This window comes from Quercus suber, unplaced genomic scaffold, assembly GCF_002906115.3.
Source record: "Quercus suber isolate HL8 unplaced genomic scaffold, Cork oak 2.0 scaffold_90, whole genome shotgun sequence".
In the NCBI taxonomy this organism is placed as follows: Eukaryota; Viridiplantae; Streptophyta; class Magnoliopsida; order Fagales; family Fagaceae; genus Quercus; species Quercus suber.
In genome coordinates, this window is record NW_027069555.1 from 623,195 (window position 1) to 650,912 (window position 27,718).

General features: G+C 31.3%; 1 protein-coding gene and 2 pseudogenes across 1 annotated transcript; 1 reads left to right on the forward strand and 2 right to left on the reverse strand.

The window, feature by feature from the left end:
- The first annotated feature begins 4,292 nt into the window (after positions 1 to 4,292).
- On the forward strand, positions 4,293 to 5,321 carry LOC112017369 (uncharacterized). Its single transcript, XM_024049823.2, has one exon. The coding sequence runs from the start codon at positions 4,464 to 4,466 to the stop codon at positions 5,070 to 5,072; it is 609 nt and encodes a 202-aa protein (XP_023905591.1). The 5' UTR covers positions 4,293 to 4,463; the 3' UTR covers positions 5,073 to 5,321.
- A 12,557-nt stretch (positions 5,322 to 17,878) lies between these two features.
- On the reverse strand, positions 17,879 to 22,744 carry LOC112017368 (uncharacterized protein At5g39865-like; annotated as a pseudogene).
- A 798-nt stretch (positions 22,745 to 23,542) lies between these two features.
- LOC112008271 (uncharacterized protein At5g39865-like) lies at positions 23,543 to 27,358 on the reverse strand (annotated as a pseudogene).
- Positions 27,359 to 27,718: the final 360 nt, after the last annotated feature.

Consider the following 27,718-nt stretch of genomic DNA (forward strand, 5'->3'; position numbering starts at 1 on the left):
ACACCACTATTCAAGCCTCATGAGGTGTTCCAAATGTGTGAAAATTTTGCAACATGCTACAGTACCGTGATAACTTTGGCAAAGTATGGAACAATATTGCATATGGGTTTATTATTTTTTTTATTCAACTTTCTCTCTCATCTTGATTAAAATATCTCTTCATCTTCACCGACCAATATTTGCTCTCTCTCTCTCTCACTTCCTTATTCAGCCATGTCTTTGCTCTCTCTCCCTTTACTCCACGTCACTATCTCCCTCTTCGATGAAACCCAGGTCGGAGCATCAAGCCAGGCCGATCTCTACTTTGTGTGTGTGTGTGTGTGTGTGTGCGTGCGTGCTGTGATTTGATACCCTGTTTGGCAGTGGGTGGGTTGAGAGGGTGATGGGTGAATTAGTGGTGGTGGGTGGGTTGGCTGGTGATGGGCGAATCGGTGGTGGTGGTGATCTCTGTTTTGATTTGTTTTTATTTTTTTGGTTTGGTGGTTATGATGGATTCGGCGGCGGTTGTGGGTTGATTTTGGTGGTTGTGGGTTTTTTTTTTTTTTTCCTAGTAATTGTGGCCGCAACAATTTTTTTGGTTGTTGTTGTTGTTGTTGATGATGACGACAATGACGACGACGGGGGAGGAATTTATTATATTATTTTAATGTGTTGTAAATATTATTTTAATGTATAAAATTGAAGAATAAAACATCTGATGAATGAGATATTGTAAAATAATGTGGTAAAATAATAAAGTAGGTTTTTAGTGTGTCAAAATGACATTTTTTATAAGAGAACTGATGGTAATACTTTGAATCCATCCCCCACCCCCTCGCGCGGCTAAAATGCTGCCAATTTTTTTTTTTTAGTGTAAAATGCTGCGCCATTGATATCATTGCTTACTGTGTTAATTAATGAGCACATTTAACTACAGAAATTAATCAATGATGTATATACGTTCCCTTCGTGGTTCTTCATTTGTGCGATCGAGGAAAAGCTACAAACCGCGCTAAAAACACTGTTGAAAAATGCTACCAATTAAGCTCCAAATCAGTCATTTTTTTTATAAAGGAATAGGGAAGAGGTTATGGTAAGTACATCTTAAAAGATGGAATATTTTAACTATTATTGAATCAGAAAATTGGAATATCAACAGGGAAGTGATCTTACACTTTCATTTTAGCACTAAAATGATGGTAACAGATCAACTATTTGGTCTTATTATACGTACTCTTACTTCAATAATCCGGTGTCACAAGACTCACAACCATGAGCTTTTTTCTTTTTCTTTTTTTTGAGAAGGACACAACCATGAGCTTGATTGGTAGCATTTCAGTTTCAAAGAAAATTTATGAAGATTGCGCAATATTAATGGACTGAAATCTGCCAGCTGGCTTTACATGCTTGTTCTTGGAACTCAGATTAATAAGATAGCAAATTTTGATGATGTATATTTATATATATATATAGAGAGAGAGAGAGAGAGAGAGAGAGTAGATTCTTGGCCTTACATGCCTTGTGCATTTATATTTCGTACGCTAGTTAGTCGGGATTGCACAAAATTTCTTCTCTTTTCTGTTCGCCATGGTAATTGAAGAAAGGGAGATATCAATATTTAGCTTGACTATTCAGTGACATGATCATAAACATTTAACATATTTGACAAAAATAGAAGAATGTTTTCTGACGACTCTCTCTCCACTATCATTGCATCTTAGAACAACAAACACATACTACCATCTTCTGTGTTAGAATTATTTTTCTCCTTTTTTTCTCTCACTTGCATAATGCATTGAATGCTACTCTCGTCCGTTCAAACTACAAAGTGTCAACAGTTTATTACCCCCATGCACTCTTAGTGTGGTAATCACTCTACTAGTGTAAATGTTTGTAGGGTGTGGGGAGCAAGACTCTGGATTCAAGTCTTCAAGAGAGAGTTTTATACACATATATACTTAAATTAGGTTAGAGTAGAAATTCTATCTTGTATTAAAAAAAAAGTTTATTTATTTATTTAATATCAATTAATCTACATAGAAGAATCAAAAGGTATACAAATTGTTCGTTATTTAAAATTAAAATGTTTAATGACGTAACACTTTATATATTATCAGATCCAATAAATAAAATCTTAAATGTAAGATGGATGCTTTGCACGTCGTTGGATCTTGTTTCTAAATCTGAACTGCTCCAATAATTGGTGGATCTTGAAAATAAAATTTAACTGTAAGATGAACACTCTATGGTCTATACACTATTGGATGATGTTCCCAAAATCTAAGTTGCTCCAATAATCTTGTTTGCTAAAACTACTAATTAATATGCAATACATTTGCATATGACATACTAAAACATTCTTGACAATTTATATTTCCTACCTATGTCAAATATAGCATCCAAATAGGTTGTTTTTCTCCTTGGAAGAGGCGTGAAATGACTTGATGAACCGTTCCATTTGCTACGCACTGGCCCCATTCACTTGTTTATTGTAGAAGCTGTAAGTACACAGTACATCACCGCTATGAATAGTACCGTGGGGTTGAAACATGAGTGTGCCCACATGGTATTGGTTTTAATTTCATCTTTAAAAGGTTTATAAAAAAAAAAAAATTACATCTTTTAAATTAAAAGTTCTATTATCATCTTTGAAAATTTAAAATATTTTGGGTCATTTCATTCACTTCCGTTAAATTTTTTTGCCAACGTATTTGATGGAATGTATAAAAATAGAACATGAACAATATTTTAGGGACAAAAATAGAATCTAAATAACTACATTCTTTTTTTATAGACATAATTCAAGTCTTATTTAAGCATCAAAATATGCATTTCGTTTGACATACTACAAAGCAAGGTGGTCGATACCATACTGGTACCGGCCGATATGTATTGTACTAACTTATTAGTTTTATTTGTTTTTTTAGTATACAATGAACAATTAAGCTTTCTATTTTTTATATTATGTTTTTTTTTTCTTTTAATTAATGCTAAAGTTTAAAACCATGAATAATTTTTCTGAATTGAGGTAATATTTTATAGTAAACTTTTATATTTATTATAATATATATACACACACATAAATATATATATATATATATATATTTATTTATAAATATAAAAAATAACGGTAAACCTGAAACAGTACATTGGTATTGACTGGTCCCGAAATATATCGTTCTACTAGTCAAACTGATATAGCATCCAGTACGAAATTGACTCCCTTGTTACAAAGTACAAACAACTTAATTAAAGTATACCAAAAGAAGAAAAAAAAGAATATTTTGAATATTTACAGATAAAATTAGAAATTATTAGATGTTGGGGATGAAAATGAAAATAGAACATAATTATATTTTATAGACAAAAAGAATATTTTAACCATCGTACTATAAAGCATTAGCTTTCTTGTTGGTAAAATTTAGATGGTTGTACTGATTGATATAAATATATAATCATAACCTACTTACATATTGGTCTATACACTCACCATGTCGCCAAGATCATGAAGTGAATATAAGAATATTTGTATTTGCTAATGCAAAAATTATTGTCTATTTTAGTATAAGAACTAACTTTTTTATTTTACATAATCACTTTTCAAAAACATTCTCATAAGATTATCTATTTCACAGACTATTTCAATAAAATATTCATCTGTATTCACATAACTATTTTTGCAAAACACTCACACACACTCTAATCAAAAAAATGAATTGAAAAATAAATAAAATATGTTTTTACATATGAGTAGTAGCCGTATAAATTTATATAGATACTATAATTGTGGACAAGATAAGAATAATTTTAAACAAACTGATGTGAGTGATTTTTTGAGTTGGATAGCCAAAATTTTGCATTTAGGCAATTTTACATCTACTAATGTAACTATGCAGGTGCTCATCTGCTATATGTACAAATTCAAAGATAAAGAGTATTCATCAAAAAAAAAAAAAATTCAAAGATAAAGAGTAACTCAAAGACATACATGTTCAAAGAATTTTTAAGACCTCACCTAGTATTTTAGTTAATTGTTTCCATGGTCATGGCCCCTTTTCTAATTTCACAATCTGGGTCGCTACGGGTAAAAATATGGATTTTTAAGGAGGCACATCTATCAATCAATAATTTATTTGATTTGGACCGGGTTTGGCTCTCCCATACCGGGCCACCTCCATGTAATGTATTAAAATAGCACCCTTTTTTTTTTTTAAAACAATAGTACCCTAATTTTAAGACATGTCTTTCTCACCTCCACGAGTATATAATTTTCCCATTTTGTCCCCATTTCATTGTCTCCTCCTAGTCCCTACTTCATCAATGACATGGGGTCGTTTTCTTAGTTAATTATATTTTTAGTTTTTTTACCTCTAGATGTCCATAGTTTATGAGCATGGGTAACATATCTCTATATATAGAAGCAAAGAAGATCAACAAGAAAGGAAAAACTAGCATAAGAAACCAAATTTAGTCTTCCTTCTTCAATGGATTCCTCAGCAACTCTTAGTAGCCGTGCCCAACTTGTCTCTAGAGAATGTGACAACACATTTCCAAGCCCAAAATACCTATCCTCTCAAAGGACACCTTCCTTTTCCTCCTCCTCCTCCTCATCACTTTCACCATGTTCTTCTTCCTTTGGATCTTCCAATTTTGCTGATGATTCCCCACTTAGTCCAGCCACTCCCCTTAGATATTCCGGTGTTCCATTTTCATGGGAACATTTACCAGGAATTCCCAAGAAAAAACAAGCATCCAAGAAAGAATCCTCATCAAAGCTCCTTCCATTGCCACCAACTAGTACCACAACTCCAAGCTCTAAGAAATCCAACTTGGAAGATGTGGTTGGGAAGAAGAATTGTAAGCAGACTTTTGAAAAAGATCCATTTTTTGCAGCATTGGTTGAGTGCTCCAAGGATGATGATCAAGATCAAGAACCAAATAAAAGCATTTGGAATAGTGCTAAGGTGTCTAGGAGTCTAAGTGATCGTTTTGCTTTTATTAGTCTTTACACTTCTTGCAAGAGAACTTCTGCAATCTCAGAGTCCATAATCTATCTTCCAAGGTCAAGCAGAACCTCCTATGATCTGATCTGATTCATCACCGTTCCAGCTGATCAACTTGGTATAATTTTCAATGATTCGACTGCCGGGTTTGTGTCTTCTAGTTATAAAACAAAGCCCTTTTTTTTTCCCTGTTTTTGTTTTTTTACCTTTCTTGGTATTTGGACTTGAAGAGGACAAGTATGTATCAAAAAAATATTTAAGTTATTGTAAAATGTCAATATTACTAGGAAGCACTGTTAGACCCTGCTTTGTTTAGTGAATGATTTGCATTTTTTTTAATCCTATTTTTGCGTTGTGTTGTCAAAATCTATTTATAATATATGATTTTTGCTGTATTTCACGTGATGCATCAGACAACAGGAGTGAAATTTACTTAAGCCCATGTGGGAGCAAAGTGTAGGACCTTAGTGTACAGGACAGCTATGGTATTAATTTGTCTTTTATGTTTTACTTTTATGATATCCATAATAACATATTATTTTTATTTATTTTTTCAAACGATGACACAATTCTGACACCCTCATACGTGTGTATCGGGAAAATGTTGGTTGTTGAGCATACCTTATACTATAAATTATTTCATATTTTATACTATTTTTCCTTAGTATCTCACAAATTTTCCCTGATGTATACTCTATAATATGTTCTTAATCGAGTAAAAAATTTGATAAAGTTGTTTATGTATTTTACCTTATATATTTAAATAAAATTTGACAATATGGTTGTATTAATTTTTTTTTTAATTTTTTTTGTAAAATGTATTAATTAATACAACACATCATTTCATAAATACAATTATATAATTTATTGATCAATGCAACTAATTGAATTTATCCGAGAACATAATATATGTACAATATCTAAGAAATTATATCCTTTTTAAAACTACCCAAAGGCATCTTAGGCTAGTAATGTTTTGGCTTTCTTTGTCCCCTTTTTTAAGGAGTGAGTTTATGTTCAATTTACTGTCTCCTCCTCTGAAAATGAATTTGACTTCCCTTAATTCTCCCCACTTTGGATAAATTTTTTATAAACAAACCAAAATAGTTAGAATTCAATTATTTCCTTCCCTAATTATTGAATTATCAAAAAAAAAAAAAAAAAAAAACAATCACACTTAAATCAAAGAATTATTACTCTCATTTTAGAAGCGGTTGGTACTGATGTCTTCAATTTACACCTATAATAAGTTTACCTTAAACTTCGAATGTGATAATTAGATTTTATTTTATTTTTTCTAACTCTTTATATCGAAGAAAATTCTTCTAAAAAGTTCCTACAGCTTCTCCGAAAGAAAAGTTCCGAGAGAAAAGGATATGCACGATTAAAATGGTGAAAAGCATTGAACATTCGTCATAATTGAATTAGACAATCTTGAGTCACAAGTGTGATGAATGGCCCACCAATAAGTCAATAACAATTAGAACCTAGGATAGTCATGTCCTTAACTTCATGTTTCACGTATATAGGGTCTCCGTAGACAAGTAGGCGTGTATCTAGGATAAAATGGACAAATGCCCATTTAAAAAAAAAAAATCTAGTATTTTGTAATCTTTTTCAAACTAATTAAAAAAATACTCATTTTTTGAAATTTTATTTTCTCAAAATCGAGTTATAAAAAAATAAAATAAAATAAATTCTTGAGCCCTATAGTGGCGTTTTAAAGAGCCTATAGTGGCGTTTTAAGAACCTATAATGGCGTTTTGTAACTCGATCTCTATAAAGTCAAGTTACATGTAGTTTTTTTTTCCTTTTTTTAACCTATAGCTCGATTTCATAGAGGTTAAGTTACAAAATGCCACTATAGGTCCTTAAAGCGTCACTATAGGCTCTTTAAAAATACTACTATAGGGCTTAACTCGATTTTGAGAAAATCGATTTTCAAAAGAGGGGCATTTTCCTAATTAGTTTGAGAAAGATGACAAAATGCTGGATTATTTTTTTTAAAAAGGTAAAGGCCAATTTTTTCTCGTGTGTCTATATTATAAATGCAATAGTATTTCAGATTTATAGTGACCATTTTATGATGATTGTTATTTTATTATCGGGTCAAGATACCAACTAAATCTTGGTGCAAGTAGAGAGATTAAATCTTAAATCTCTTATTCAACACAAAAATATTTATCAGTTGAATAAACTGGAACAGACTATTCTTGAATAGTCAATTAACTTTCATTGAGACCCCTTGATATGTGCCTTTGAGGAGGTATCTTTATTTGCGATGGTGTTGCCCTTTCTTTTAAATTGTTTTCTTTTGTGTGTTGCATATGATGAAAGCTAAGGTGAGCATCTTCTTTTTGTCAATTTTGTGGTAGTGGGAGTGCTGAAAGCAGGGATGTGTTATCATGAAAGACTACGTTTGGCCCGATCTGCACCATTATCTACATTATTTATTTTGAGAAGCATCTCTATGATATCATAACCTATATTTAAAGTGAATTAAAAAAAAATTAAAGAAAGTGGTCAATGATGGTTGATCGGATTGACTTGTGTAAAAAGTGCAGAGCCATTCGATCGGTAGGGACTAAGCAGAGGTTACGACAACTTGAGTGTGCCCATTAGGCCATTCCTAAGGATGTTAATTGAGTGCTTTTTTTTTTTTTTTTTTTTTTTTAGATTTTAAAATTTTTAATTACATCCTTTTACTATAAATTTAAAAGATAACCAAGGTGCGAATATGAAGAAGAAAGATTGATGTGAAATCTGAAGAGTTATATTCCTCACTTCTCACTGGATTATTATCTACTAGCTTATGTTGAAATATTTTGTTAAAATTATGTTATGTTTCATGTATAGTACTTATTTTGTGTAATATTTTGGGGATTCAACTTTAATTATATTACAATTATATCACTTTCTCAAAAAAAAAAAAAAATAATTATATTATTTTATGCTATTAGAGAGGATAATATATATTAAAAAAAAAATTAAAAGCAAAAGAGTGTTTGTAATAGGTAAAATTTAGTAACAATTTCTTAGGTGGTATTTTAAGTTGTCCAAGTACATATTTGGTCCTTCAAATTTTTATTTATTGTCATCTTGATTCTTTAAGTTTCAAAATTTTCTTTCTTGCCATTTATATTTGATTTTATTTTCATATTGGTCTTACTATACATTTTTGTTAATAACCTAACCAATAAGTTCCCTTCATGTTTAACTATTTTATGAAATATTAACTCTAAAACATTGTGGAATGCACGAATTTTATTATTGGGTTTAACACTTGGTGTAACTCTAAACAATGTTATTGTTACTTCACCCAATAACTTATTATTGAATTCATATTTTGAAAATTTTACTGTTGGACTACATATTTTTATGTTCTTAACATGCATGCCAAGTTTAATAAAATAGACCATTTCAAGAGAATCTAGTTTGAGCTCCAAAATAAAACTTCACTCAATAATAATATCTTTTAGCTTGTTTTATCTGTTAGGATAGATGAATAGGTTATTTTACAAGATAAACATAATATTTTAATTAAAAAAAATCTAAACTTTGTCTCTAAGTAGATAAGATTTATTCAAAGATTAACCTAATAATTTATCTCATCATTATCTATGTACCCAACTCCTAGTAAAATAAATACAATCTTAAAATTATATAATTAAATAAAATACTGGCACATAAGTGACATAACAGATTGCTTACAAAAATTAAATGATAACCATCTATAAGTCACATGATTATGATACAAAATTAATTTCACAATAAGCTATATTGCGAAATTCTGAGTTATCATGATTTGGCGGGTTAAATAAGTGTTAAAAAATATGTTACGTATTATATAATACGGAAGGAAGTGGGTTTGTATTTTAAGATTTGTACTATATTGAAAGTTATCAAAGCCTTTGTGGGTATAAAGTAATACAAATACTACAAGTAAAATAATTAAGAGAATCTATGGATATGTGGCTCTTGAACACAAACACGTGTGTGGTGTATGTCACTTTTGTAACACATGTGACATGACCCATGAAAGTTATTCTTTGATACAGAAATAATTGTTTTCTAAAATGTTATGAATTATTCTTAATGGCAGTAGAGGGAAGGGGAGTAGTGGGGAGGAGAGTAGAGGAGAATGATTCACCTCTACCTTATTTGGATGTTTTTAAAATTAGTAAGGGGGAAGGGAGTAATTAGCCATTCTCCTTGTGTAATTTTGTTAATATAATAAGGGCAAATTAGGTAATTTACTTAATCAATAGTTTATGTATTCTACTCCCCCTCCAAATCTCTCCAATTTGAGGGAATTAAAATTGGGGGGTTAGAGGGAGTCCAAACCCCTCCAAACCCCTCCCCCTTATTCTTTAAAAAACTTCCAAACAAGGTAATTGCATTACTCTCCCTCCCTCTACTCTACTCCCCCTCCTTTTTTAAACATCCAAACATGCCATAAAAGTCCTATTATTTATAAAAACAGTCAATTTAAATGAAGAGTAATAACTCTTCATTGTCTATAAATGAAGAACTTGAATTATGGTCAAGAACACAATTAGGTGGTTTTGTCATCGTCTTCTGGATGGAGGTGAATTTCTCTTAACTTGACAACAAACTATTTCAATTGCGGGATAATTATCACCTTAAAGAAAGTGTTTTTCAACATACCACAATATCAAATTAATTCTGATCTTCATTAAGTCTTCTTCAAAATTTTCTGGTCAACCTGGTAGCCAAAGGTTTCACCCAAAAGAAGGTATAGGTCATTTTGATACTTATACATCAGTTGCTAGAATAGCATCCAGCATTTGCAGTAGTGTAGCTACAATGCTATATTGCTATATTATAGCTACACTACTACTAAAATGATGCTCCAGCAGTGGAGCTAAATCTTTTTTTTTTTAGCTCCACTGCTACAATGCACATCTATTTTTAGATGTGCACTGTTCATGAGAGCTAAAAGAAAAACTATTATTTTATTCCATCGGCACATTAAATATTCCACTGTACCAAAGCTTTTCATTCTTCTCCCTCGTTCACTCTGAAGCTCATCTGACTCTGAAGCTCATCTCTCTCGTCCCAGCAGTCCCAGCCACACGCCGTCCCAGCCTCAGACCCACGCCGTCCCAATCGCACACCGTCCCAGCCGCCAATCGCCTCTAACCCACGCCGTCTCAGCCGCCGATCAGCCATCCCAGCCGTCGATTGCAAAAAAATATTTAAGTTATTGTAAAATGTCAATATTACTAGGAAGCACTGTTAGACCCTGCTTTGTTTAGTGAATGATTTGCATTTTTTTTAATCCTATTTTTGCGTTGTGTTGTCAAAATCTATTTATAATATATGATTTTTGCTGTATTTCACGTGATGCATCAGACAACAGGAGTGAAATTTACTTAAGCCCATGTGGGAGCAAAGTGTAGGACCTTAGTGTACAGGACAGCTATGGTATTAATTTGTCTTTTATGTTTTACTTTTATGATATCCATAATAACATATTATTTTTATTTATTTTTTCAAACGATGACACAATTCTGACACCCTCATACGTGTGTATCGGGAAAATGTTGGTTGTTGAGCATACCTTATACTATAAATTATTTCATATTTTATACTATTTTTCCTTAGTATCTCACAAATTTTCCCTGATGTATACTCTATAATATGTTCTTAATCGAGTAAAAAATTTGATAAAGTTGTTTATGTATTTTACCTTATATATTTAAATAAAATTTGACAATATGGTTGTATTAATTTTTTTTTTAATTTTTTTTGTAAAATGTATTAATTAATACAACACATCATTTCATAAATACAATTATATAATTTATTGATCAATGCAACTAATTGAATTTATCCGAGAACATAATATATGTACAATATCTAAGAAATTATATCCTTTTTAAAACTACCCAAAGGCATCTTAGGCTAGTAATGTTTTGGCTTTCTTTGTCCCCTTTTTTAAGGAGTGAGTTTATGTTCAATTTACTGTCTCCTCCTCTGAAAATGAATTTGACTTCCCTTAATTCTCCCCACTTTGGATAAATTTTTTATAAACATATTCTTAAAATTGATCTAGATGCTAGGTACCCCATTTATCTTGACAGTGCTTTTATTTATCTGAGACATTTCATAATACTTAATAATTGTCATTAAATTAGTCAAAAGTCTTGTAATTCAATTATTTGACACCTCATGGTTTTTTCAACCAAAATAGCTAGAATTCAATTATTTCCTTCCTTAATTATTGAATTATTAAAAAAAAAAAAAAAACAATTACACTCAAATCAAAGAATTATTACTCTCATTTTAGAAGCGGATGGTACTGATGTCTTCAATTTACACCTATAATAAGTTTACCTCAAACTTCGAATGTGATAATTAGATTTTTTTTTTTTTTTTCGAACTCTTTATATCGAAGAAAATTCTTCTAAAAAGTTCCTACAGCTTCTCCAAAAGAAAAGTTCCGAGAGAAAAGGATATGCACGATTAAAATGGTGAAAAGCATTGAACATTCGTCATAATTGAATTAGACAATCTTGAGTCACAAGTGTGATGAATGGCCCACCAATAAGTCAATAATAATTAGAACGGAGGATAGTCATGTCCTTAAATTCATGTTTCACGTATATAGGGTCTCCGTAGACAAGTAGGCGTGTATCTAGGATAAAATGGGCAAATGTCCCTTTCAAAAAAAAAAAAATCTAGTATTTTGTAATCTTTTTCAAACTAATTAGAAAAATGTTTATTTTTTGAAATTTTATTTTCTCAAAATCGAGTTATAAAAAAAAATAAAAAATAAAAAAAAAATCTTGAGCCTTATAGTGGCGTTTTAAAAGCCTATAGTAGCGTTTTGTAACTCGATCTCCATAAAGTCAAGTTACGTGTAATTTTTTTTCCTTTTTTTAACCTATAACTCGATTTCATAGATGTCGAGTTACAAAATGCCACTATAGATCCTTAAAGCGTTATTATAGGCTCTTTAAAAATGCTACTATAGGGTTTAATTCGATTTTGAGAAAATCGATTTTCAAAAGAGGGGCATTTTCCTAATTAGTTTAAGAAAGAGGACAAAATACTGGATTATTTTTAAAAAAAGGGTAAAGGCCAATTTTTTTCTCGTGTGTCCATATTATAAATGCAATAGTATTTCAGATTTATAGTGACCATTTTATGATGATTGTTATTTTATTATCGGGTCAAGATACCAACTAAATCTTGGTGCAAGTAGAGAGATTAAGGGCCCATTTGGATACAGCTGAAAACTGAAAACTGAAAACACTGTAGCAAAATAATTTTTAAATGTGTGAATAGTACCGTGAGACCCATTTTTAATGAAAAAGTTGCTGAAAAGTGAAAATTGTGGGTCCGTGAATAGTAAAGTTTGGTTGAAAAGTCAATTATTGCGGCTACTGTTCATTAAACAGTAACCACTACAGTACTGCACAGTAAAAAACTGGCTGAAAAAGCTTGAAACGCGTGTGAAAAAAAAAAAAAAAAAAAAAAAAAAAAATGAAAAAGCTTGAAACGCGTGTGAAAAAAAAAAAAAAAAAAAAAAAAAGCTGAAAACGTAACGGCCAGACGCAAACGCGCTGGCCAAACGGTCTCTAAATCTTAAATCTCTTATTCAACACAAATTTATTTATCAATTAAATAAACTGGAACAGACCATTCTTGAATAGTCAATTAACTTTCATTGAGACCCCTTGATATGTGCCTTTGAGGATGTATCTTTATTTGCGATGGTGTTGCCCTTTCTTTTAAATTGTTTTCTTTTGTGTGTTGCATATGATGAAAGCTAAGGTGAGCATCTTCTTTTTGTCAATTTTGTGGTAGTGGGAGTGCTGAAAGCAGGGATGTGTTATCATGAAAGACTACGTTTGGCCCGATCTGCACCATTATCTACATTATTTATTTTGAGAAGCATCTCTATGATATCATAACCTATATTTAAAGTGAATTAAAAAAAAAAATTAAAGAAAGTGGTCAATGATGGTTGATCGGATTGACTTGTGTAAAAAGTGCAAAGCCATTCGATCGGTAGGGACTAGGCAGAGGTTACGACAACTTGAGTGTGCCCATTCGGCCATTCCTAAGGATGTTAATTGAGTGCAATTTTTTTTTTTTTTTAAGATTTTAAAAATTTTAATTACATCCTTTTACTACAAATTTAAAAGATAACCAAGGTGCGAATATGAAGAAGAAAGATTGATGTGAAATCTGAAGAGTTATATTCCTCACTTCTCACTGGATTATTATCTACTAGCTTATGTTGAAATATTTTGTTAAAATTATGTTATGTTTCATGTATAGTACTTATTTTGTGTAATATTTTGGGGATTCAACTTTAATTATATTACAATTATATCACTTTCTCAAAAAAAAAAAAAAATAATTATATTATTTTATGCTATTAGAGAGGATAATATATATTAAAAAAAAAATTAAAAGCAAAAGAGTGTTTGTAATAGGTAAAATTTAGTAACAATTTCTTAGGTGGTATTTTAAGTTGTCCAAGTACATATTTGGTCCTTCAAATTTTTATTTATTGTCATCTTGATTCTTTAAGTTTCAAAATTTTCTTTCTTGCCATTTATATTTGATTTTATTTTCATATTGGTCTTACTATACATTTTTGTTAATAACCTAACCAATAAGTTCCCTTCATGTTTAACTATTTTATGAAATATTAACTCTAAAACATTGTGGAATGCACGAATTTTATTATTGGGTTTAATACTTTGTGTAAACTCTAAACAATGTTATTGTTACTTCACCCAATAACTTATTATTGAATTCATATTTTGAAAATTTTACTGTTGGACTACATATTTTATATGTTCTTAACATGCACACCAAGTTTAATAAAACAGACCATTTCAAGAGAATCTAGTTTGAGCTCCAAAATAAAACTTCACTCAATAATAATATCTTTTAGCTTGTTTTGTCTGTTAGGATAGATGAATAGGTTATTTTACAAGATAAACATAATATTTTAATTAAAAAAAAATCTAAACTTTGTCTCTAAGTAGATAAGATTTATTCAAAGATTAACCTAATAATTTATCTCATCATTATCTATGTACCCAACTCCTAGTAAAATAAATACAATCTTAAATTATATAATTAAATAAAATACTGGCACATAAGTGACATAACAGATTGCTTACAAAAATTAAATGATAACCATCTATAAGTCACATGATTATGATACAAAATTAATTTCACAATAAGCTATATTGCGAAATTCTGAGTTATCATGATTTGGCGGATTAAATAAGTGTTAAAAAATATGTTACGTATTATATAATACAGAAGGAAGTGGGTTTGTATTTTAAGATTTGTACTATATTGAAAGTTATCAAAGCCTTCTGGGTATAAAGTAACACAAATACTACAAGTAAAATAATTAAGAGAATCTATGGATATGTGGCTCTTGAACACAAACATGTGCGTGATGTATGTCACTTTTGTAACACATGTGACATGACCCATGAAAGTTATTCTTTGATACAGAAATAATTGTTTTCTAAAATGTTATGAATTATTCTTAAAAGTCCTATTATTTATAAAAACAGTCAATTTAAATGAAGAGTAATAACTCTTCATTGTCTATAAATGAAGAACTTGAATTATGGTCAAGAACACAATTAGGTGATTTTGTCATCGTCTTCTGGATGGAGGTGAATTTCTGTTGACAACAAACTATTTCAATTGCGGGATAATTATCACCTTAAAGAAAGTGTTTTTCAACATACCACAATATCAAATTAATTCTGATCTTCATTAAGTCTTCTTCAAATTTTTCTGGTCAACCTGGTAGCCAAAGGTTTCACCCAAAAGAAGGTATAGGTCATTTTGATACTTATACATCAGTTGCTAGAATAGCATCCATTAGAGTGCTTATGGAACAACTACAATTTTCCATATATATATATATATATATAATGAATGTTAAGACTGTCTTTCTAAATAGTGATTTGGTTAAAAAAGTCTAATTTTTAAAATAATTTGCAAATTATAAGCAAACAAGCTATCTTTTCACACCTAGCTTCTTCTTTTTTCAATGTATATTCAATAAATAAGCAATTAGAAATTGGGATAAGAGCTTATGCATTCTCTCTAAGAAAAAAAGAAAAAGAAAAAAGAAACTTATCCAAACGCACCAATGTCATTCCTACTTGTTTAAGACCTGGGCCTGGTGACACACAATATATAAATGCCAGTTTTGTATCAATAGAGATTTCTCCCAACTTCATGATAATGTTTTACTTTTCCCTATCTTAATTAAACACAAACTCATGATTATTCCAACTTCGTGTGTTTGATAAGTTCCTGAAAGGATTGAATGTGTAATGGTAATGGACCTATATATATATATATATATATAAAGAGAGAGAAAAGTGCTAGATTCACAAAACTTTTATAACAAATCTTAAGAGTCAAATTATTACTGGTGATTGAAAAAGTGATGTCATTAGCAGGCTAGATTGTAACCGGTAAAAGGCTATCATATAAGACTTATTGGGAAAGTGTTGTGGGTCATTACTTATTATCATTTTTTTATAGGAAAGTTAGGAGAAAGAAGAAGAGATTGAAAAACTTAAGTCATGAAGAAAGCTAGAGAATGAAGGTTAAAAAATTGGGTTAGAGAGAGAAATGGAGAAATGGAGAGAGGAGAGACCAGGATTTGGCAATTAAGGATTTGGATTAATGGATGCCACAAAAGTAAAGCTTTGATAATTGATGGAGGTTACATGTGACTTGCTCTGATACTATATTAAAAATATATGGCTCTAAATTCATATTATACAAGATAAAATATAACTCTAATACCATTTTTTTTCTTTAAAGGCTTGATATTGCTTTGAAACTATTATATTAGTTCCAGTTAGCTCAATTGGTAAAGTCTTTTATCTTCAAATAAGAGATATGAAGTTCAAATAACACTTACACCAAAAATTAATTGATGTTTATATAGTTTTGAAACCATTATGTTAGTTTCAATTACCTCAACTAGTAAAATCTATTTTTTTTTTATCAAAAAATAAAACTTTGAACCATTATGAAGTATATGATGAATATATATATATATATATATATGAAGAAGAAAATAAAGTGTAGGCATATAGAGAAAGAAAGACAACACTATGGGTGAGTTTGGCATTAGTTTTAAGTTTTAAGTTTTAACTTTTATATACAGCTTTTTAAAACCTGATTTTTTCTCGCTTTTTCAAATTTTTTCAAAATACAAATATACTTTATTAATTTAACACACTTTCAGTAAAAAACTAAGGGTCCATTTGGTACACTGAATGTAGATTACATTAGGAATAGTAATCTTTATTACTAGGAATAGAAGATATTGTAATAGAATAATTATTACTATTCATAAGTTTGGTTGTTACACATGGAAAACTTGTAAAAGAAGATGTATAAGGAAACTTTACATTTTTGGAAATATATTAATTTTAAAACCTATTATATACACTAAGGAATAGCTATTACATCCATTTTAAAGAGGAATAGCTATTCTTCAATTTAAAGAATAGTTATTCCAATGTAATAATTAATCCATACAATAAATATGCAACCAAATGACCAAATTGATATTACACATATTCGCTATTCTATTACAGGAGCTATTACAGCATACCAAACGTACCTTAAATAAATTGTTCCAAATTTGTGTCCTGGAAAACAATTACCGCTCATACATGAAAACTGATCAGAAAACTCTCAATTTCAATAATTTAAATTGAGGCATGAATTGGGACAAAAAACTTTCTTATATATAATTCTTAATTAAAAAAAGTGTCCAAACCTCTACAAATTAAAATTCTACTTTCTATGACAATCCCAATCTAGAGCTCAATTCCTAACTCAATGATGCAGTTTAATATAACGGAATCTAAATATCAAATGCTCCATCTGAAAGAGCAAATTTAGTAGTGTGTATCCACATTCCACAATCCAGCTCACCACATTTTTATTATGTCATTACCATCATTACTCTTGTCGTGTCTGAAAATCAAACAGCAACGCCGACAGATAAACGGGAAAGTGCCGAAACATATAGGACCTTATGGCATGATAACCACGGATGGTGCCGGTTGCTTAACGTGAAAGCCAGCATAAATAGATCATCAGTATCACTCGCCAACTTCGAACTTTTATTTTCTTTGGCAGCCAAGAAAAGTAACATAAATAGAATAAAAACTATTAAAAAAAAAACAAAACAAAAACTCCTACTTTTTTATTTGGCAAAAATATAATTCTAATCCCTCAAATGGTTGAAGTCATATTTTAATTCAAAAGTGCATTTCAATTTTTTTGATGGAATTTTTTTTATAGAAATAAGTGGATTTTAATTAGCTCAATTAGTCTAGTCTATTATTATTAAATATAATACATGAGCTTGAAACACACTTACACCAAAAAAAAAAAAAAATTAATGTCTTGACATAAAAGTATAATTATCACAAAACCAATGTCAAATATTCAAATCATGTCATATCTATTAATAGAATTTTCTAAAATTTAAAGCTTTCTAGTTTAGTTATTAACTTTTGGATAAATTATAAATTACACCCCTAAAGTTTGGGGTCTTTATAGATTTTACACTCTGAAATTTCAAAATTTGAATTTTATCCCCTAAAGTTTGGAGTGTTTGGATTTTACATCCGCATCCACATCAGAGGATGCAAAAATTTTGTAAATTTGCACATCTCAAACCTACCTTTTCTATTTTACACTCTTATTTTTACAAAACACCCACATCAGTTTATCTATTACACACACTTATTCAAATAAAATATTGATCTTTAGGTCAATCCACACCTACCTAGCCACCACCATCAACAATGCAATTCCAAATCCAAAATTTTTCACATTTTTCAAGAACTACAATCCGGGCACCGAGTCAAACCACTTTCATTGCATTCCAAGCATTTTTGGACTCTATCTTCTTCCTCATCAAACACCTTCCTACTCCCATTGTAGCTTATGCACGGTGCGAACTGGACATCGTCACAGTTGTCGCAACCGAAGCTAAACTCGAGATTCTGAACTCCTTCAAGCAATTTCACCAGCTCGCTGGTTTCGAACAAGTGCTCGATCATCTCAGCTCCTTCGATATGCTTCCCTCTGATGAAAACTTGAGGCAAAGTCATCAGGTTCTTGCTGTTCTTGTTCTCGCCCGATAACACACTCTGCAATTCTTTCCTATACGCCAAGTCGAGTGATACGTCTCGCTCGTCGACCCAAACCCGAAACCCCAAAAATATCATCCTCACCGAGTAGCAATCCTCATAGGTCTACTGAATCTTGCACAAGCTAGTAAAATACACGATGATTCTATCCTCGATGCCAGCTGAGATGTCATCTCTTCTCCTTTTTGTATTGATCGTGTCGGTGAGGCTGGATTGAGGGACCGGAGATAATAAAGAGAGAGGTGAGAGTCGAAGCAGAAATGAGAGAGTGAGGTGAGGAGAGAGAAAAAAAATGTAAAATAATAAATGCAAGAGTTACAGTAACCATGCATATATGCACAATTACTATAGTAATTGTGCATAAATGCACAATTTTACATCCACTGGTGTTGGTGTTTTTTGGGTCAAAACGTGTAAAATGGACAACTTTTTCTATTTTGCAAGAGTTTACGCATGCCAATGTGGTTGCTCTAACGTTTTAGAATTTGGATTTTACAAACGTCAGAATGTAAAATGCAAAGACTCCCAAATTTCATGCGGTAAATTCCAAATTTTGAAATGTTAAGGTATAAAATTCAAATACCCCAAAATATAGGAGTGTAATTTATAATTTACCCTTATTTATTTATTTATTTATTTTACGTAACTAATATATAGTCATAGTCATTCAATCAATGTAATTGCTAATACGTGACAATTTTAAAAGATGTGGCTCTTGGGCTTGGATAATTGAAAAACATATGAACAATTAACCTTTTTATCTTAAACAATTAATGAATAAATAACAAAATTGTTATTTGCACCCTTAAACTTCAAGGTAATTTTGATTTTGCCCTGTAAAGATTCAAAATTTGGATCCGCTCCCCTAATGCTAAATAATGTTTGGATTTAAGGTGGGGGAGGAAAATAAGGAAGTAGTACGTACTCTCCATCAAAGGAAAAAAAAAATAATAAAAATATTTAAAAAATAAATAAAAACTATATATTATTAATACCCTAAAAAACGATTAAAAAAAATTATGCAATTATGTGTTATTCATTATGAAAATTTGTGTTGTAAACAATTAAATTGAATATACTAATTTTTATATTTATTCATCTATATGTGACACAACTGCATGCAAATTTTCCTTGTACACCTTTTGTTTATAAAATTATGGCAAATGTTAACAAGCACCATATGGTGCTTGTTAAGGTTGAATTAATACAGGTCTCATTTGATAAAATAATTGAATAAATAGAAGAAAAAGTAATAAAACTGACCTCACAATTTATTTTAATATTTTTTTTCTTTCTATGAAGCTGGCCAATACAACTTAAAAGCTACCACAAAAAAAAAAAAAGTACAAAAGGTTGTTGTTAATATGCACCGTAAGGTGCCCAACTGCCCATTAACACAACCCCAAAATCATATATTGATTTAGCTTTTACTTTTTATTGTTAAAAATAAAAAAATAAAAAAAATATATAAAAAAAATAAAAATAAAAACCCTTAGAGTGTGATGTATGACTATGAACACGTTTACAAAAGTATAAACTTCGGTGAAATACTGAAATCTATTAATGTAAACTCATGACCTGTCCTTGCCTGGTTGTCAATTTTCTGTCGTCGTGAAAAAATAATTTTCTGTCGTCGTGAATAAAACCTTAGAATGTGAAGTATGCAAGCTAATCACCATAGTTAATTTCGCTTTTATTATGATGAAAAGAATGTATGGTTCTCAATTCTCCCGCACAAATTTGGAATGTCTTCCATTATCCAAGCTCTAAAACGTTAATTAATGAAAATTCCTTGACAAAGAGATTTAATTAATGAAAATTAATTAGTGCAAGAATTGACGTGCAAGAATTGACGTAGCTCAATATATATACACATACAAGTACTTTCAGCCAAGGAAAAGGATGTATATATAATTGGGAAAATGCTAATGAGTGCCCTTAGGGCATCTGATCAATAATCCATTTAAAGAAAGTTTTTATGAGAAATGAAAAAAAAAAAGTAATTAATATTTTGATAGCTTTTTCATTTTCCATAAAAGTGATATGAAAACTTTCATAAAATGGATCTATTAAGGAGTGCTCATAAGGGCACTCGTTATCATGACCTATATAATTATATACACGTGCTATATATTCTCAAAATAAAATCGTGTTTCCTCGTAAGTATCACAGGGAAGCACAAATTTTTTGACAAATTTATTGTACTACTAAATATTTTGTGCTGGACGTGGGTTCCAGACTTTTAGTTAGCTTAATGATAAATTTGTAGTTAAATAAGATATATATATATTATATATATATATATCTAATTTTGACTTTCTTCTACATTAAAATCTATTAATATTTTTAGTCTAATAGTAAAGAACAATCATCAAACATAATAAGGTAAAAAACTATATATATATATATATATGTATGTATGTATATGTTTGATTTTAGACCCCCTTAAAACACAATCGTATTAACCTAGTTAACAAGCCAAGTTATTACTTAGTCCAAATTCCAGATCTAAGTTAACACAATCATATATTCATATTAATATAAAGTGTGTGTAAAGAGGGAAAATTCTCGACCTATCACAAGCTGACACATCACACTGCCAAGTCCACAAAATACAACCAATTACAAAACTCAACGTATTGCTGCTAGGTTTTGCTATCACTACTCAGAAACCAACAGAAATTTGCCAAGTGTTATGCAAGAATGAATCACGCATCAGCGCGTGTAAGCGATGACATAATCAGCCTCGCACATGTAAACGATGACATAAGCAGACCAATCGGGTTGTGACATGTGTCACCAATCAGACTCCGCCACGTGTTGTTCATCCACTCTCAAACTCCTATAAATAGAAGCCCTCCTAAGACATTTAGAGAAGACCAAGGGATCAAGAGGACACTAAGTCATCTGAAGCACTCAGAAGTCAAGAAGCTCTGCCGGAACCAAGCCTAAAGCCTCCAAGAACTTCAAGAACTTCAACTTCGAATACGAAGAACATTCGAAGAAAAATCATCCAAATCATTTTCCTAGATCCTAAAGTTTGCTGGAATCAAGCTCAAACGCCTCTAGAAACATCAACAAATCATAAATCAGTGAAGCTCTATGGATTCAAGCTCCTAAGGCCCCGAAGAACTTCCACCACAAACCTTCAAAGATGAAGAATGCACGAAGAACACAAAGAACGTGAAGAACAAAGGATTTCTAACAAGCTCATAGCCAGAGATTCATTGTAATTCCATTTCAACAATCTTCGATCCATCCCTCAACCAAATTGAAGGATATTTTGTGTTCAAGTCAAAATCACATTACCACAAATCCCATAAATAAGTCTTGCAAGGAGATTGAATCAGAGGATAACTCTTTCGTAATTTTAGAGAATTGTACCACACAATCATCCATACAAATCCGTATTTGTGAAACTATTTTACTTGTTTGACTCATTTCGAATTGAAAAATTTAGTCGTCTACAGTGTGGAATATAAAGAACACAAAGATATGATCACTCAGAAAAACCAAATCGGTAAAAAACCTGAAGATGATTTAACCTAGTTATCCTCAAGGTAAAACTGAATCCACTATAAAAGAATCGAAGTTTTATAATAGCGACTTAGACTTCTAACATCCTATTGCTACCTTATGTAGAAAACTTACTGACACGACCATATGTAACCTCCGAGACCACGAACTCCTTCTTTTTTAGATTCTCCAGCAAGTACAAGCGCTCCTGCTTGCGTATCTTTAAGCTCTTTTGTTCAGCAACTGAATGATCATCAAGCTCTCAATGAAACCTCCTTCTTGATAATCCTAAGCATGTGTGAAGGCAACCATCTCTCAGATCTCAAAAGAGATTCACACAGAGAGTAAATAGAGCAAACCTCTAAAACGTAGCTAGGGTTTTCCTTTTATACCTAGGGTAAAACATAAAACCCTACATGTCATATGAGCTTAAGGCTGAATTGGAAATTCTGCAGAAAAAACAATTTGCACGACTTTCGATCGATCAAGTCTAATTTTCGATTGATCGAGTCAGCCAGAATTGCACACTCAATTTTGCAGTTAACTCGATTCCAACTTTCCATACAAGACATACTTTGAGCAAGTCTAAAACAAGACTAACAACCTATTTTGATCATGGTTTGCTAACAATACAAATTAGAGTTCTAATACATTAGTTCCTAAGTACTTAGAACCTAACAATATATATATATATATATATATATTTGCAAACGGAACCAAATGGGGTTTAGATTAAAGACAAATCCATTGGTTTGTAATTACATATGGCTTGTACGAATCTGAAAAATAAAATAATAAATAATTAAAAAAAAAAAAAACACTACTTTGGCTTGTATAATATCATGTTAGTTTCCCGTAGAACATGAAGAGCTGGTGTTGGTGATTTGGTATGTAACAAAATGGTAAATACAATTATTTGAACAAATGTCATACTTAGTGAAACAATACATAGTTTGGTGGGTACTGGGTAATTATGAGAATCCCAATTAACTTGAGATAATCAAGATTATTTGTATCCCCAATAGCCAATTTCATTTAACTGTGGATACGTCCCCTAAACTAAAAGAATACACAATATTGCAAGGAAATATTACAAGCTATTTAAAAAAGAAAAAAATATATAATAAGAATAATCAATTAATAAAAGACATAATTTGAGCAAGTCTAAAACAATACTAACAACCTGTTTTGATCATGGTTTGTCAACAATACAAATTAGAGTTCTAATACATTAGTTCCAAAGTACTTAGAACCTAACAATATATATATATATATATTTGCAAACGGAACCAATGGGGGTTTAGATAAAGACAAATCCATTGGTTTGTAATTACATATGGCTTGTACGATTTGAAAAAAAAAAAAAAAAACAATTAATGTCTTGACATAAAAGAATAATTATCACAAAACCAATGTCAAATATTCAAATCATGTCATATCTATTAATAGAATTTTCTAAATTTTAAAATTTTCTAGTTTAGTTATTAAATTTTGGATAAATTATAAATTACACCCTAAAGTTTGGGGTCTTTATAGATTTTACATCTTGAAATTTCAAAATTTGGATTTTATTCCTTAAAGTTAGGAGTGTTTGGATTTTACACTCGTATCCACATCAGAGGATGCAAAATTTTTGTAAATTTGTACATCTCAAACCTACTTTTTCTATTTTACACTCTCATTTTTACAAAACACTCACATCAGTTTGTCTATTACACACACTTATTCAAATAAAATATTCATCTTCAGATCAATCCACACTACCTAGCCACCACCATTAACCCACCCACCTAGCCACCACCATCAACAATGCAATTCCAAATCCAAATTTTTTCACATTTTTTTAGAACTACAATCCGGGCACCGAATCAAACCACTTTCATTGCATTCTAAGCATCTCTAGACTCTATCTTCTTCTTCATCAAACACCTTCCTACTCCCATTGTAGCTTATGCACGATGCGAACCGGACATCGTCGCAGCTGTCGCAATCGAAGCTAAACTCAAGATTTTGAACTGGAAACCCTTCGAGCAATTTCGCCAGCTCGCTGGTTTCGAACAAGTGCTCGATCATCTCAGCTCCTTCGATATGCTTCCCTCTGATGAAAACCTGAGGCAAAGTCATCAGGTTCTTGCTATTCTTGTTCTTGCCCGATAACACACTCTGCAATTCTTTCCTATATGCCAAGTCGAGCGATACGTCTCGCTCGTTGACCCAAACCCGAAATCCCAACATATCATCCTCACTGAGCAGCAATCCTCATAGGTCTACCGAATCTCGCACAAGCTAGTGAAATACACAATGATTCTATCCTCGATGCCAGCCGAGATGTCATCTCTCCTCCTTTTTGTACTGATCGTGTTGGTGAGGCTAGACTGAGGGACCGGAGATAATAGAGAGAGTGGTGAGAGTAGAAGCAGAAATGAGAGAGTGAGGTGAGGAGAGAGAAAAAAAAATGTAAAATAATAAATGCAAGAGCTATAGTAACCGTGCGTATATGCACAGTTACTATAGCAATTGTGCATAAATGCACAATTTTACACCCACTGGTGTAGGTTTTTTTTGAGTCAAAACGTGCAAAATGGACAACTTTTTCTATTTTGCAAGAGTTTACGCATGCCAATGTGGTTGCTCTAACATTTTAGAATTTGGATTTTACAAACGTCAGAATGTAAAATGCAAAGAGTCCCAAATTTCATGCGGTAAATTCCAAATTTTGAAACGTTAAGGTATAAAATTCAAATACCCCAAAATATAGGAGTGTAATTTATAATTTACCCTTATTTATTTATTGATTTTTTTTTTTTTTTACGTCTGTAATATATAGTCATAGTCATTCAATCAATGTAATTGCTAATACGTGACAATTTTAAAAGATGTGGCACTTGGGCTTGGATAATTGAAAAACATATGAACAATTAATCTTTTTATCTTAAACAATTAATGAATAAATAACAAAATTGTTATTTGCACCCTTAAACTTCAAGGTAATTTTGATTTTGCCCTGTAAAGATTCAAAATTTGGATCCGCTCCCCTAATGCTACATAATGTTGGGATTTAAGGTGGGGGAGGAAAATAAGGAAGTAGTACGTACTCTCCATCAAAGGAAAAAAATAATAATAAAACTATTTAAAAAATAAATAAAAACTATTATTAATACCTTAAAAAACGATTAAAAAAAATTATGCAATTATGTGTGTAGGGACTCAATTTGGAAAAGCTTTCTGAAATCAAAAGGAAAAACGGTCCAACAAGTCTAAACAATAAATTTTTAGAGAGTGGGTTCAAGGACTAGGCCCTAACAAACGGACAACGCCCCAAAATAGGATCTTCACCCGTTGAAGGCTAACACACTAAGATTATTCATCAAGGCTCCTCCTCGGTGTTCATCCGAGGACCTCCTCTTTTATTGTGGGGGAGTTTTTTGCTGTAAGGAAACTCATGTGTACTCCTTAGGCAATTTTTGCTCTTGTCCCACATTGGAAGGGTTTCCTTCCTCCTAGCACTTTATAAGGCATGAACCAATGGCATTAGAGTACCACTAGTTTAGTTAAGGGTTTCCTTCCTCCTAGCACTTTATAAGGCATGAACCAATGGCATTAAAGTACTAGTACTCTAATGCCATTGGTTCATGCCTTATAAAGTGCTAGGAGGAAGGAAACCCTTAACTAAACTAGTGGTACTCTAATGCCATTGGTTCATGCCTTATAAAGTGCTAGGAGGAAGGAAACCCTTCCAATGTGGGACAAGAGCAAAAATTGCCTAAGGAGTACTCATGAGTTTCCTTAGAGCAAAAAACTTCCCCACAACAAAAGGAATGTGTTATTCATTATGAAAATTTGTGTTGTAAACAATTAAATTGAATATACTAATTTTTATATTTATTCATCTATATGTGACACAACTGCATGCAAATTTTCCTTGTACACCTTTTGTTTATAAAATTATGGCAAATGTTAACAAGCACCATATGGTGCTTTAGCGTTAATTAATGAAAATTCCTATGACAAAGAGATTTAATTAATGAAAAGTAATTAGTGCAAGAATTGACGTAGCTCAATATATATACACCATACACGTACTTTCAGCCAAGGAAAAGGATGTATATATAATTTGAAATGCTAATGAGTGCTCTTAAGGCACTGATTAATAATCCATTTAAAGAAAGTTTTTATGAGAAATGAAAAAAAAAAGTAATTAATGTTTTGACAGCCTTTTAAGGAGCCTATAGTGTCGTTTTTTAACTCGACTTCAATGAAATCGAGTTATAGGCAATTTTTTTACCTATAATTCGATTTCATTGAGGTTGAGTTACAAAACGCCACTATAAAGGCTTGAAACGTCACTATAGACTCCTTAAAAACGTCACTATAGAGACTACCTCATTTATCACAAATCGAGTTTTAAAAGAGGGGCATTTTCCTAATTAGTTTGAGAAAGAGGGTATAAAGCTATTTAATTTACCCGAAAATGGCAAAAGCCATTTTGTCCTAATTATCTCAGGGAAGCACAAATCTTTTTTGACAATTTATTGTACTACTAAATATTTTGTACTGGACGTGGGTTTCAGACTTCCAGTAACTTAATTGATAAATTTTCTTGTGGTTAAATAAGATATCTAAATTTGACTTCCGTCTACACTAAAAATCAATTGATATTTTTAGTCTAATAGTAAAGAACAATCATCAAACATAGTAAGGTAAAAAAACTATATATATATATATATATATATATATATATTTGCAGACGAAACCAATGGGGGTTTAGATTAAAGACAAATCCATTGGTTTGTAATTACATATGGCTTGTGCGAATCTGAAAAAATAAAATAAATTGATTAATTAATTAAAAAAAAAAAACACTACTTTGGCTTTTATAATATCATGTTAGTTTCCCGTGGAACATGAAGAGCTGGTGTTGGTGATTTGGTATGTAGCAAAATGGTAAATACAATTATTTGAACAAANGTAAAAAAACTATATATATATATATATATATATATATATATTTGCAGACGAAACCAATGGGGGTTTAGATTAAAGACAAATCCATTGGTTTGTAATTACATATGGCTTGTGCGAATCTGAAAAAATAAAATAAATTGATTAATTAATTAAAAAAAAAAAACACTACTTTGGCTTTTATAATATCATGTTAGTTTCCCGTGGAACATGAAGAGCTGGTGTTGGTGATTTGGTATGTAGCAAAATGGTAAATACAATTATTTGAACAAATGTCATACTTAGTGAAACAATACATAGTTTGGTGGGTACTGGGTAATTATGAGTGATGAAGCCAAAAATTGATCTCGTCAGTATGTTCCTCGTTGATACCAATGGACGATCTCCGTTACCTGCTGATAAGAAAAGAAAGCAATGGAGGTCCCCTCGGCGTGAGGCCGATTGACAATACTATGATGCTTAAGTTAGCGAAATTCCCCTATAAAGGAAATCTGATACAAAGTAATATCTGGAAATTCTAACATGCCTTTTACCTGAGTTCTTCTTTCCATTTTATAGCTTGCCATGGACGGGCATAATTATGTTTGTTAATGCTGTTACCGGACGTTTTTCTCCTGAGAGTAATGCAGCATTGATTGACACTGATGATTTCCTTAATGGTGTAACGGATAGCCGTTGGACAATCATTATGTTGGTAACTTTTTCGGCACAATTATTAATTCATAGTTGTCCTGCGGGCATTTATTCGTACTTTAATGAGTGGTGGTCTACTTCGTCCGTGAAGGTGACGCGTGTTGACGGAATCTTGTTAATTCCCAACTTTTGTCACAAACATAGCTAAGGTCGTCTTTCATCTAGACGACCTTTATGTAGATATTCGTCAGTTGCCCCCTCATTCCATGGTTGTCAAGATTTTGGATGATCTTTGGAATGTGAATGGTTGTGACACTCCACTCTTTTGCAATTTCCAAAATTTGGCATCTCACTTTAAATGCGAAGCGATTGCTCTTCAAGGAAAGGACGCGTGTTGGTTTCCTGTTTGTGGTG